Source organism: Alosa sapidissima, chromosome 13, assembly GCF_018492685.1.
Source record: "Alosa sapidissima isolate fAloSap1 chromosome 13, fAloSap1.pri, whole genome shotgun sequence".
In the NCBI taxonomy this organism is placed as follows: Eukaryota; Metazoa; Chordata; class Actinopteri; order Clupeiformes; family Clupeidae; genus Alosa; species Alosa sapidissima.
In genome coordinates, this window is record NC_055969.1 from 8,998,406 (window position 1) to 9,010,659 (window position 12,254).

The 12,254-nt window shown below is 41.0% G+C and overlaps 1 protein-coding gene across 1 annotated transcript; it reads left to right on the forward strand.

Moving 5' to 3' along the window:
• The first annotated feature begins 2,660 nt into the window (after positions 1 to 2,660).
• Positions 2,661 to 10,787, forward strand: LOC121680478 (bile salt-activated lipase-like). Its single transcript, XM_042059880.1, has 11 exons — positions 2,661 to 2,723; positions 2,950 to 3,100; positions 4,084 to 4,203; positions 4,832 to 5,032; positions 6,153 to 6,283; positions 6,422 to 6,529; positions 6,677 to 6,791; positions 7,463 to 7,649; positions 7,749 to 7,952; positions 10,049 to 10,246; positions 10,464 to 10,787. Exons 1-11 carry the CDS (start codon positions 2,661 to 2,663, stop codon positions 10,642 to 10,644), a joined length of 1,659 nt encoding a protein of 552 aa, XP_041915814.1. The 3' UTR covers positions 10,645 to 10,787.
• The last annotated feature ends 1,467 nt before the right edge of the window (positions 10,788 to 12,254 follow it).

Below are 12,254 nucleotides of genomic sequence, written 5' to 3' on the forward strand. Positions count from 1 at the left end.
ACAAAGACAACAAAATACAGTTTGTGTCTAATCTGCAGTGCAAAATATCAGAAAAGTGCAATGTGATATACAAAGTATAGGCAGGTGGTGCATAAACAGTATAAGATATATAGTGCAGTGTAGACAGTAGTATACAGTTAAGAAGGTGGTATGGTTTACAGTAATATAAATTAAAAATAAATATGTGCAATGTATTAGCAGCCTTATAAGAGCAGAATAGATATGGCTACAGTATATAGTATGAACAACATGTACAGATATGTGCAGTGTAGTAGCAGTAACATTATAAGAATACTAAGAACAATATATGCAGTTTATTAACAGTAACATATTATAATAATTGTTGATTGGCAAAATGTTCGCTGTCAAGGTTGCCATGGTTGTGGATACCTCAACACGCACAGGCAAGGAGGGGCGGGGGGTGGGGGGGTGGGGGGTTAGGGGCTTAGTTGGTTGGTTGTCACTAGGATGCAGAGCGCTGCAGGGAAGAAGCTTCCTCTGAACCTGCTGGTTTAGGTGATGAGAGACCTGTAACGCCTCCCGGAGGGGAGTGGGGTGAACAGTCTGTGGTTGGGGTGAGATTAGTCTTTGATGATTCTGCATGCCTTGCGCAAGCATTGCTTGCCCTGGATGGCCTCGATGGAGGGTAGAGCAGAGCAGTTGCCATACCATACTGTGACACAGTTGGTGAGGATGCTGTCGATGGTGCAGCAGTAGAAGTTCACCAGAATCTAAGGGGACAGGTGGACCTTCCTTAGTCTCCTCAGGAAGAAGAAACGCTGGTGAGCCTTCTTGATCAGGGTAGAGGTGTTGAGGGCCCAAGATGTGGACACCCAGAAACTTGAAGCTGGTGACATGCTCCAGAACACAATTTGAATTTGCTCAGCGAGTGAGTCTGGCAATTAGCCTGACGTAGCCATACTCAATTCTAGCCAGAATATGAGTCTGATACTGCTCCATTGGGACGCAATTATGGGGAGTGTTTCAACCGATACAGGGGGGAATGCCTCTGCACTCAATTGGATAGACCTAACCAATCAGAGCAACGAAATAACTTTAACCGTGAGATGTAGGAAGAACACACAATCCATCCTTCTTCTCCACAAATGCCTTAACATTGTTTTCTGGTCTTTTGTAAAACTGCCTATAGCCTATATCCCCTCCGTTTTTAAAAATAATTCTGTTGAACACTGATATGCTACAAACATGTTATAAACAGCTGGGAAAGGCTGTCGCAAATCCCTCGAACAGGTGGTCAATCTGAGATTTCAAACGAACAAGGGAACAACATGTCACAATGCAACTCACTGTTTTCCCTTGATGAAAGTGAAACCATGAGCTAAAAAGTTGTCATGTTCTTCATGTTTATGTGATATCTGGGAATAGCCCCTCAGACTAGCCTAGAAATCTAGACGCACCCTAGTGGCAGCAAATTTAATTTGCTGCCCGGGCTAGTCTAGCAACTCTACGTTGGCTTGCAAGCTGGAAAAATTAAACTTCGATTGGGCCAATCACATTGTGTATAGAGTCGTTAGGCGGGCTTAACATAATGATTGATGGCAGAGTTGAAACGGTTCAGCGTGAATTCACTGCTACTTGAAAACAAAGAAGATGAATTTGCTGTTGGCGAACAGCGTGACACAAGTTAAGCTTTTTTTAAGTTGGCAAAAGTTTGAACTAGCCAACTAGCTCCGCTGGAGGGAAAATGCATGGGACTCATGAGTTGTAGCGCTATCCTATTGCGTGCAGAGGGAATTTGAAAGACAACCGATTATCCCGCCCCTCGGACTGAGCACTGCAAACGGTGAGTCCCCAGACCCTACATTTTAATGTGGGTCTGGCTCGTCAGGCTACCCTCAGACAGTTCTGATGGCAAAACAAATGACATTGAATGAAACAGACTGAATTGAAAAGCAAAAAATAAAATAAAAATACATTATGTACATTTGGATATATTTATTTTTCATTCAAACACAAGAGAACAAAATGAACAACTTGTAGTTTTGTTTGTATTTGTGAGTTGTACTGTAATACATAAATGACAACAAAAAAAACTCAATGATCTTTTGGGATAAATAAATACTAATTACTTGGCTTTGTCTCTTTTTTCAAGGTCAAGTTACCAGTTTTCAAGTTCCAAGACTTTAGGCATAGCCTTTCTAATTTTTTTGTTGAAGAAACTGACCCATACTTTTTCCAGGAATGGAAGACGCTATTAATTCTGTAATCCTAATTCAGTTCCTGTTGCTGATCTCAGTTGTTCTGTAGCTGTTCTCAGTGGTTTGGGTGACATTGCACGGACTTGAACTCCATTGTCTTGTCTCATATACTGTATCTTGAACCTTTGATCCACAACTCAAACCAGAACCTGTGAATGTATTGCTGTGATGTTATTGCTCTACTTTTGCAATTCACACCTGATGTGAATCCAAATTGGAGAAGGGCCCATTCCCTTGATGTCACCTGGCACAGAATGACCTACACATGCTTCCATGAGAGAGAGGCATAGATCCACACATGGTAGTCAAAAACTGGCATGAGATTTTGCAACACTGGCAAAAAATAGACTGCGATAGGGACATGGAGATAGCGGAGGCCAGACGGTATAAAGGGCTGAGAATAAAACACCCCATCTCTGTAGGTGTTGCTGATTGTTCACCATGGCCATGTTGGGACTCCTGCTGGCCGCGGCCCTTTGTCTGGGCTCTGCCTCTGCTGCTTCTGTGAGCTTGGTTGATTTTGATGACCTTTGGTTAAAACATTTCTTTAAAAGATTAAACAGATAATCATGTACAGACAGTATGCCATTAAAGTGTAACCTGTCATGTGTGCTATATAATGTTGTGTTAGACATATTACATTGCTATTTTCATCTGTTCTATTTTCTTTTTTGTTGATGTACATAAAGGTATTCAGGGTCTGATTTATTTATTGCACTTTTGTTTTCAGCTGGGAACTGTGATAACCGAAGGGGGGATGGTCTCTGGAGACAACTATGGTGTTTCTGGACTCTTCCGCTACATGGATGTTTTCAAGGGAATCCCCTTCGCCGCTCCCCCTGGTCGCTTTGAAAAACCTCAACCCCACCCTGGCTGGGATGGTAGGTGACCCAAGACTCCATGAAGCTGTAATGGCTGTGTGGTTACACTTCTCTTGATGAGTCAGACATTAAGTATCCTTACAGTCAATGTGCACTGCTGTGCCATGATGACCCATTGATGAATTTGAACATGAATCTGCCAGGAAGGCCTGTGGAAGTATGCATCACTTGTCATGACAAGTGTATATGGCTAAATGTAAAGCTGCGTCATTCGTGATCATTTTCAATAAGATTTCCAATAATGTCAATAAAAGTTTCTACAATCATTTTCAAGTAAGACTCCAAAATAAATGTATAGCTTCCAAAGCAACAGTAACTTTGATGCAGGGCTCTTAAAGTCTTTAACATATTATATAAAAAATGGGTATAAAAACACTTTATAATAACTACACACAATTTGTCATTTATTAAGCCTTTGTTACTTATTAGTTAATGGTTTGTTCATCATTAGTAATTTATTGTTCATACATAATTTATCATCAGTAAAGCATTTGTTCACACAGTTATAAATGGTTTGTTCATAGTAAAAAAGCCTATATCTAAAATATGTTAATACATTATTGTTAATACTTAATAAATGATGCAATAATATGTTTTTTATGTTAATATTTCCATTATTTAACCAATGTGACATGCACTAATGATTAGTTAGGGTGAGGATATATATTTTATAAACCACTTCCTAATACTATAATTCATGATTAATTCAGGAGTTACAAGTGGTTAGTTAATGATATTTTGTGAGCTCATCTAAAGTCTAAAAGAAATTACTAATGATGAACAAACCATTAACTAATAAGTAACAAAGGCTTAGTAAATTATGAATTGTAGTTATTATAAAGTGTTACCAAAAAATGCAATATGGATACTTGATATGTCTTATACATATGTTATGCATATAAAGCAAGAACAGCTATTTATTATACTATTAAACTCTTGTTGTTTTACATGGCCATCTGTCCCATTTCTTTTCCTGTTTGTAGGTGTTCTGAAAGCCAAAGACTTCAGGAAGAGATGTCTGCAGGTCAACCTTATCCAGACAATGACACGCGGTGATGAGGACTGTCTCTACCTCAACATCTGGGTACCCCAGGGACGTAAAGGTATTCAAACCCCCCCAACCTCATACAAAGGCTCATTTTCTTTTGAATATGCACAAAAGAACCCATCACTGAACCTATCACTCCTGCCCCATAGACTACCACTTCACATAGAGACTTAACTGCTGGGAAAAAAAAAATTATGGCCTCAGTATCCTGTATGTTCGTATTCTGACAGGGTACATGTTGCCATTGAACAATCAGTACACACACAATGTCAGTTTTCTTCATTTAGAACACCATCGTTCATGCTTATGACATGATTACAGAGTGCAACGTTTTGCCCTTGAGTATACACAAAACGTTTTGTCTTATACAATATGACATTTTTATTATATTATATGTAATGATGGTATTAGTATTGAATATTATGTTCTGTGTTTTTGTGATAGTTTTGGGACTGTCGAGAAGTGTTTAAAAACTCATCTGTTCACCTTACGCTTAATTAATGAATTATCTTACAGAACTATGGTATATATATTTATGTTTATGTTTTGTTGATATAAAAAAATATAACATTAAAGTTATTTATATTGTTATTGTTATTAGTATCCATACACACACTTTATTTCCAGCAGTTCTAATCAATGTAAAACATACCCTTATGTCAAATTCTAACCATTTTTTGCAGAGGTCTCTACCAACCTCCCTGTCATGGTCTGGCTCTTTGGGGGTGGCTTCCTTGTCGGTGCTTCCTCCGGAGCAAACTTCCTTGACAACTATCTGTACGATGGAGAGGAGATCGCCAACAGGGGAAATGTCATTGTGGTGACACTGACCTACCGTGTGGGAACTCTGGGCTTCCTCAGTACTGGAGACGACGGCATCCCTGGTAAACAAACAGCAGCACAAACTCTTCAGGAGTCAAGAGAATCTGTAGTCATTTATTGTAGTTACTGAGCTGGATAAAATGATATGAATTGAAACTAATAGAGCGCATTGGATCTGAAAATTAACTGAATTTGGATTAAACTAAGAAGACACATTATGTAGATCTGACTGTAGTTGCTGATCTGACTGGAGAGCTGAACCGAGAAGAATTAACTTTGAAATTTAACTGAACTTGGATTAAACTAAGAAGAAAAGAATTGCAGAGTAATTTATCTGAAGTAGGATTCAGATGGGCCTGACTTAGAAGAAGTGAGAATCTGTACTCATTTACCGTAGTTACTGAGCTAAATTGAATGATATAGAATTGAACCAAGTAAAATGATCTGGAGCTGAAACATTTTTGAATTTGGATTAAACTATGAAAAGGCATTATACTGTATAGAGATGAATTAATCCAAAGTGGAATTCAGACTGACCCATACCTGTCAACATTTAGCTTTCCAAAAACGGGAGATTTTTTTTCGGGGGGGGGGGGGGGTCAGTATTTATACCGGATCTGTGTTTGCATGTTTAATACGTTTCATACATGTGTTTCAACACTGCATTTCGGTCGTTGCTTTTACCTTACCATTACCTTACGCATGCCAGTTATGTATCCACCAGCTGCCTGCCTGCAGCCTACTTCCAAAACTCCAAAGCTGCTTGCTGTCAGATTTGGTTCCGAGGGAACAAGTTCAGTGTATCAACAACACTCAATAACAGTTTATGTGATGTGTTAATCAATTAAATTCCAACAATTTCACAACAGCTAGTTCTGGAGTAGGCCATTCATCTAGCCCGCTTGCTCACGACGAGACTCAGGCTGCGCAGTTGGCATCCGCTTCCTTATTTGGGTTTTGGGTTGCCAGGTTTTAGCCTATGACAAAACGGTTAAAATTGAAACTAAGTGATCGTGTATGTGTAGGGTGTATTTCATACACAATCTGGCAACCTGAATGCATTAATGATTTTAAAATGAAGTTTGATGGCCATGCAAATTACGGGAGTTTTCCGGGAGAAACGGGAGTGTTGACAGGTATGGACTGACCTGAACTAAAAGGAGTGACCCATACCACTGATAGGTAACTACGGCTTGTGGGATCAGCATGCTGGGATTGCCTGGGTGCACAGGAACATCAAGGCTTTTGGTGGAGATCCCGACAACATCACCGTCTTCGGAGAGTCTGCTGGAGGCGCCAGTGTCAACTTCCAGGTAGAAATGTTTCCCTCTCCCTCCCTTTCCCCCTCTCCCTCTCTCTCTCTCCCTCGCTTACTCTTTCTCTAGTACTGGCCTTAGTTATCCAGTTAAACACATCTGTAGTCTCACCCATCTTCTCTATGTTCCCCACAGCTCATTACTCCCATGAATAAGGGGCTCATCCGCAGAGGCATCTCCCAGAGTGGTGTGGCTCTCTGCCCTTGGGCCATCAACAGGAACCCCAGACAGTTTACTGAGCTGGTAAACACAACACCTGTTGTCAGATTGCTATTACATTATCCTCATGTCTATGTCTTACATATCCAAATATCCATCCCTATTGGACGTATGGAGACGTTCAATCAATCTTCTTTTTGCCACTAGTTTAATGAGATCAATCCTTCACAGGTTGCCACAAGGGTGGGCTGCCCAACTGATGATAAGATGGTGGCTTGTCTGAAGATGACTGATGCTGTTGCTCTGACTCTTGCTGGCACTTTGGAAATGCACGGGTCTCCGGAAAGTGAGTTGTGGTTGTGGGTAGTTGTTTTGTTTTACCATAATGTAGACCTACATTTTCAAATTGTAAATAGTGTGTTTCTACTCTTCTGAACATTCAAAGCTCTTTACATTCTTGCATTCACTTACACATTCATACACCGATGGTGGAGACTGCTATGCAAGGCGCCAACCAGCACATCAGGAGTAATTTGGAGACCAGTGTCTTGCTCAAGGACACTTTGACAGGTTCAGGAAGAGTCTGGCTTGAACCAACAAATGCACAGAACCAGTTACTGAACAACTCTTCTACCTACTGAACCACCACCGGCCATACCGTAAATAGAGACAGAGACAATAGGCGCCATGTTGAATAACAATATATCTGTAAAGGCCTTTCACATATTGACAAACGTTGATGATAACATGTTATAACGGTGAAAATAGGCGGTTTATTTCAACATAGCATATTCACCCCTTAGGGCTAGTCATCTGACCTTGGTATCCAACATGGCGGAGTTGGCCAAACTGTGTGTGTGTGTGTGTGTGTGTGTGTGTGTGTGTGTGTGTGTGTGTGTGTGTGTGTGTGTGTGTGTGTGTGTGTGTACTGGTGACTGGTGAAGTGGTGCAGAAGGGTGTTTTCTTTTCCCTTCCATCGCTTATGGTATTTTCTGATTGGGGGTCTCTCTCCCTCAGCTCCCATTGTCAAAGCCCTGGTCCTCTCTCCTGTCATCGATGGAGACTTCCTGCCTGACGATCCTCGCAACCTGTTCGTCAATGCTGCTGACAGGGACTACATTGCCGGTGCCAATGATATGGACGGCCACATCTTCACTGGACTGGATGTGCCTTCTGTCAATCAGCCTATTCAGTCAACACCCGTGTGAGTGTACAATACTGTCTGCCTACAGTATATTTTTTAATCTAACAATTTATAATTATTTTTTGTTTTCTCTCTTTCTCACTCGCTCTTTTACCTTAGGGAGGATTTGCGGGTCCTTGTGGCTTCCTTCACCAAAGAGAAGGGACAACAGGCTGCTGACCTGGCCTACAATGAGTACACCTCCACTTGGGGGAGCAGGCCTAGCAAGGTAGAGGTGAAGAGGGCTATTGTGGAAGTGGAGACCGACTACACCTTCCTGATTCCCACTCAGGCTGCTCTCTACCTGCATAACAGCATTGCCACGTAAGACTTCCTGACTTTTTTGAATGAAATAGTCAAAGCCCATGCAGCAAACGGCTTCACTTGCCAGGCATTCACACACTCTCACTCTCCCTCTCAGACACTCAAATACACACACACACACACAGAGATTGTGCACACAAAATCAAGTTCACCCAGAAATTCCCGCACACTATTTTGAGGATCTAAGTGCAGTGACTGAAGCTCTTACATTATGTTCAAGTGTAGATAGAGAGACACCAACAACACACCAGAACACACCTCACTATAAGATGAACACACCCATGCGCGCTCAGATCGGTGCAAGAGCATTTGCTATTTAAACAACGTGGGTGTGGGACGGGACAGAGACAAATAGGTTGGTCACAAACTTGCAAAGACACTTGTGTTGCATTTGGCACTGGCTATATAATGCACCTAGTGTGAGATAGGGTCCTTCGTCATTATATACTTATTATGACCGCCGCGCAGCGAAGCTGAGGTGTTATAATCGCAGGTATCTGTGACCTAACATAGTCAAAACTGCACGAAATTGGATGTGTAGGATCATTATGACACCCTCTGAATGCACGCCAAGTTTCGTGGAATTCCGTTCATGGGGGGCCACACAATAAATTAATTTATGTTACTATACACCAACTGGCCTGTAGGTGGCCGGAGACAGTTTTCTGTGAATATCTCGAGAACCGTAGGGCCTAGGAGGACCACCATTTTTTTTGTATGTTGGTCTTAAGTGGCCATGTCAACCCATCCCATTACCACTTATTTCATGTATAGCGCCACCTAGTTAAAAATAATTAAAAAGCAAAAAATTAGGTGTTTTCATCACAATATATCTGGCTGACATGGTCAAAACTGTACAAAATTGAAAGTGTAGGATCATTATGACACCCTCCGAATGCATGCCAAGTTTCGTGAACTTTTGTTCATGGGGGGCCAATAAAATAATTTATGTGTACATTTAGTGACTACACCAACAGAGCTTTCTGTGAATATCTTGAGAACCGTTTTGTTTGCGTATGTTTGCCTCCAGGGGTCATGTTAACCCATTCCATATGCACACATGTGCATAAACAGATACACACGCACACACATACATTCACAGTAATCATACGTATGACACATACTCACACAGTAGACATATGTATGCATGCATGCACATGCACACACACACACACACACACACACACACACACACACACACACACACACACATACACACACACACACACACACACACACACACACACAAACATAAACATGTACTCGCACACATGCACACAATTCAAGAATTTCTCAGAATTATGAACAGGCAAGATGGGGGTGGGGTTGTATAAAATAAATTTTACATGTGAAATCTATGAACTAAATATCGTTTTACAAACGGAAGTTCGGGAGGAGCGTGACGGAATTTGCCACGCCTCCTTTTTCAATCAGTCAGGTTATTTATTTGCAGTCTACCTGCCGAAGTTGCAGCATCGGTGTTACTCCGCTCGCAACCCACCACCTCCCCTTACGCCTCCCGTCTTCCATGTTTAAAGGATAAGGGGGTGTATGGCGGAATCCTGCCCGACTCCTGTCTGCGCAGTCGACTCCGGCACGATTCCGCGAAGCCCTTCAGGACCATGGCTAGAGACCTCGCCAAACATGCTTTTCTATTATGCTTTTATGTATTATGCTTTTATGTCTTTATGCAAATTCAGGAATGTGAACTAGTGAATCATGTTTTGGTACTTGTTGTCTAGCAGATACCAGTGAAAATTGAGTGTGCATAGTGCAATTTAGTGAGACAGTTAGAATTATATATGCCTTTCAGCGTGATTTATTTTTGTGGAAAAAATGTGCTGGACTGGGCGGCGGTCATATTTTGTACCGCTCTGTGGTACATCTAGTTTACTTACATTACACCTATGTATTACTCTTTATGTAGTATAACGATTTTAGGCATGCATGACCTGACCCAGCATCATCACTCTTTCAACGCTCACTTACAATGGACTTAATATCAGTGCTACTTTCTGATGTATTACTCTCCCATTCCCTCTCTCTCTCTCTCCCTCCCTCTCCCTCTCCCTCTCTATGTTTCTGTCCCTCTTCAGGACTGGACGTACCTACTCCTACCTGTTCTCCCAGGGTAATAGAAATCCCGGTTTCCCCAGCTGGATGGGGGCTGACCACGCTGATGACTTGCAGTATGTCTTCGGCAAGCCCTTCGCCACTCCTCTGGGATACTGGCCTAAGCACCGTGATGTCTCTAGATACATGATCGCCTACTGGACCAACTTTGCCAAGACCGGGTATGAGAAATTCATTTTAATCCAATCAATACGCCTCTGTAATTTACATGCAAACTGTGATCATACAATGAGAGACTATTAGGGGAAAACTTAACTTTATTTTACCTGCTAAGATTTAACATTTGAGTACATGAATATTCAGAGGAAATACTGTATATTGAATACATTTCGTTAACTGCTCTCTCTCTTTCTCTCTCTCTCTCTCTCTTTCCAACAGAGACCCTAACAAAGGTGAGTCTGATGTTCCCGTCAACTGGCCTCCTTTTAACAATCAGACCCACCAATATGTGGAGATCAACCACAGGATGGGCAGAAACTCTGTCAAGCAGAAGCTGAGGCTGCGCTTCGTCAACTACTGGACCAATACTTTCAGTGCCTTGCCCACCATTTCTGAGTAGAATTGCCTAGAATCATATACAGTCCATGCCAGTTAAATGGTCTAGCTTTAATTAAAGTTTTACTCAAAATCATATCAGCTATTTTTCATTACTCGATTGAAGACAATGAAACAAATGAATGCAATAAAAACACTTAAAACATTTTTATTGGTAGTTGAGCTTCTTTTGCTGTTGCCCAAAACTCCAAGATGTACTCAGGAGTAAAATGCACCTGCACACAGTGGATATTTAAATAAAAGTGAAGAGGAAGTCCTCTGATATGTCTCTATGGTTGGGTAAGTCTGTAATTATTATGGCAGTATGTACTCTCAGGTTTAAGAAATTGAAAGCTAAGTGGGCGAGTAGTCTGCATTTTACTCCTGAGTATATGTGGTTAGCCCTGGATGAGCTATAGGCTTGAGCATCACTTGATCTGAATGCGATGTCTCATGCCTGAGTTGCGAACACTCCAGTCAGTGTTTTCAAAACACTGCTGAAGTGCCGAGTCAGCTCCCTCTGACTACACTTTGACTGTCCTAACTGTTGGTTTCACATGTTTGATGAGTGCATGATCACATGGAACCATGGTAATATAGCCACACAAAGGCAAACCCAGAAAGCACATGCAGATGGTGCACTTATTTTCAATACCAATGCTCAGATTTATGATCATATGATTATGGTAATGATTGTAATTTGTTCAACTCAATAGCACAAGATGTAATAGCACACAGAAAAAACAGCTTTATTGGACATTATTATTTAAAAGAAAACAAATAAACATATCACCTCATGTGTTTGTAAATCTGTACATATAATAATAGAATGGCAGGGACTGATTTTACCCACCATATGTGCCTATACTCACTCTTCTAAAATAACCTCCCTGTTCTCTTTGACTAAAGTAGTTTTATGCAGTCATAGTAAAGTTTATATTCTATCTTTCTGTTCTGCCATCTGCAGAAATCCACCGAGTTGCTGCATTTTCCCCACAGTATTCATTGGCAATACCAATGCCAGCCTAAGAGAATTCAAGGAGTGGAAATCACTAATTTAACTTGGGCACTGCAGCTGATTGAACCCAGATGGAATTTAGATGAATACATACACAATTATTGTAATTAATCTCATTTCATGGAAACAATTCTCAAGCACAAAGAGATTATGTTTCTGTTAATACCAGGATGTTGTAAGGTTGACGATCATATGAGAAGATGTGGTTTCTCCTTTTGTTCCACATTACTTGCATTCCACCATTGCAACTATAACAACATCTACATTACTACTACACCTACAACTACATCTACTTTATTAATGTATTTTTAAACATGAATAGACTGTTTGTCTAAACATGCTAACCTCTCTTGGCTCCTGATCCACCAATGTGATGAGGTGTATTACTGTAACTGAGCCGCCTTTTGTAGCAGCTGCAATACGCCAAAACTCCACTGGAGTGCAATAAATGCCTGCAATGCAGGAGGAGAGTGGTGAGGATGCCATTGGTACTGCACCATTTCCTAAACTTATGACATAAATGTTTAATTCTTTATCGTCATTCACGAAGTTTGAGCCATAGTAATGAGCACAAAAGGCAAAACTATGACTAATTTGCGTGGAAGCATCCTTTCCGT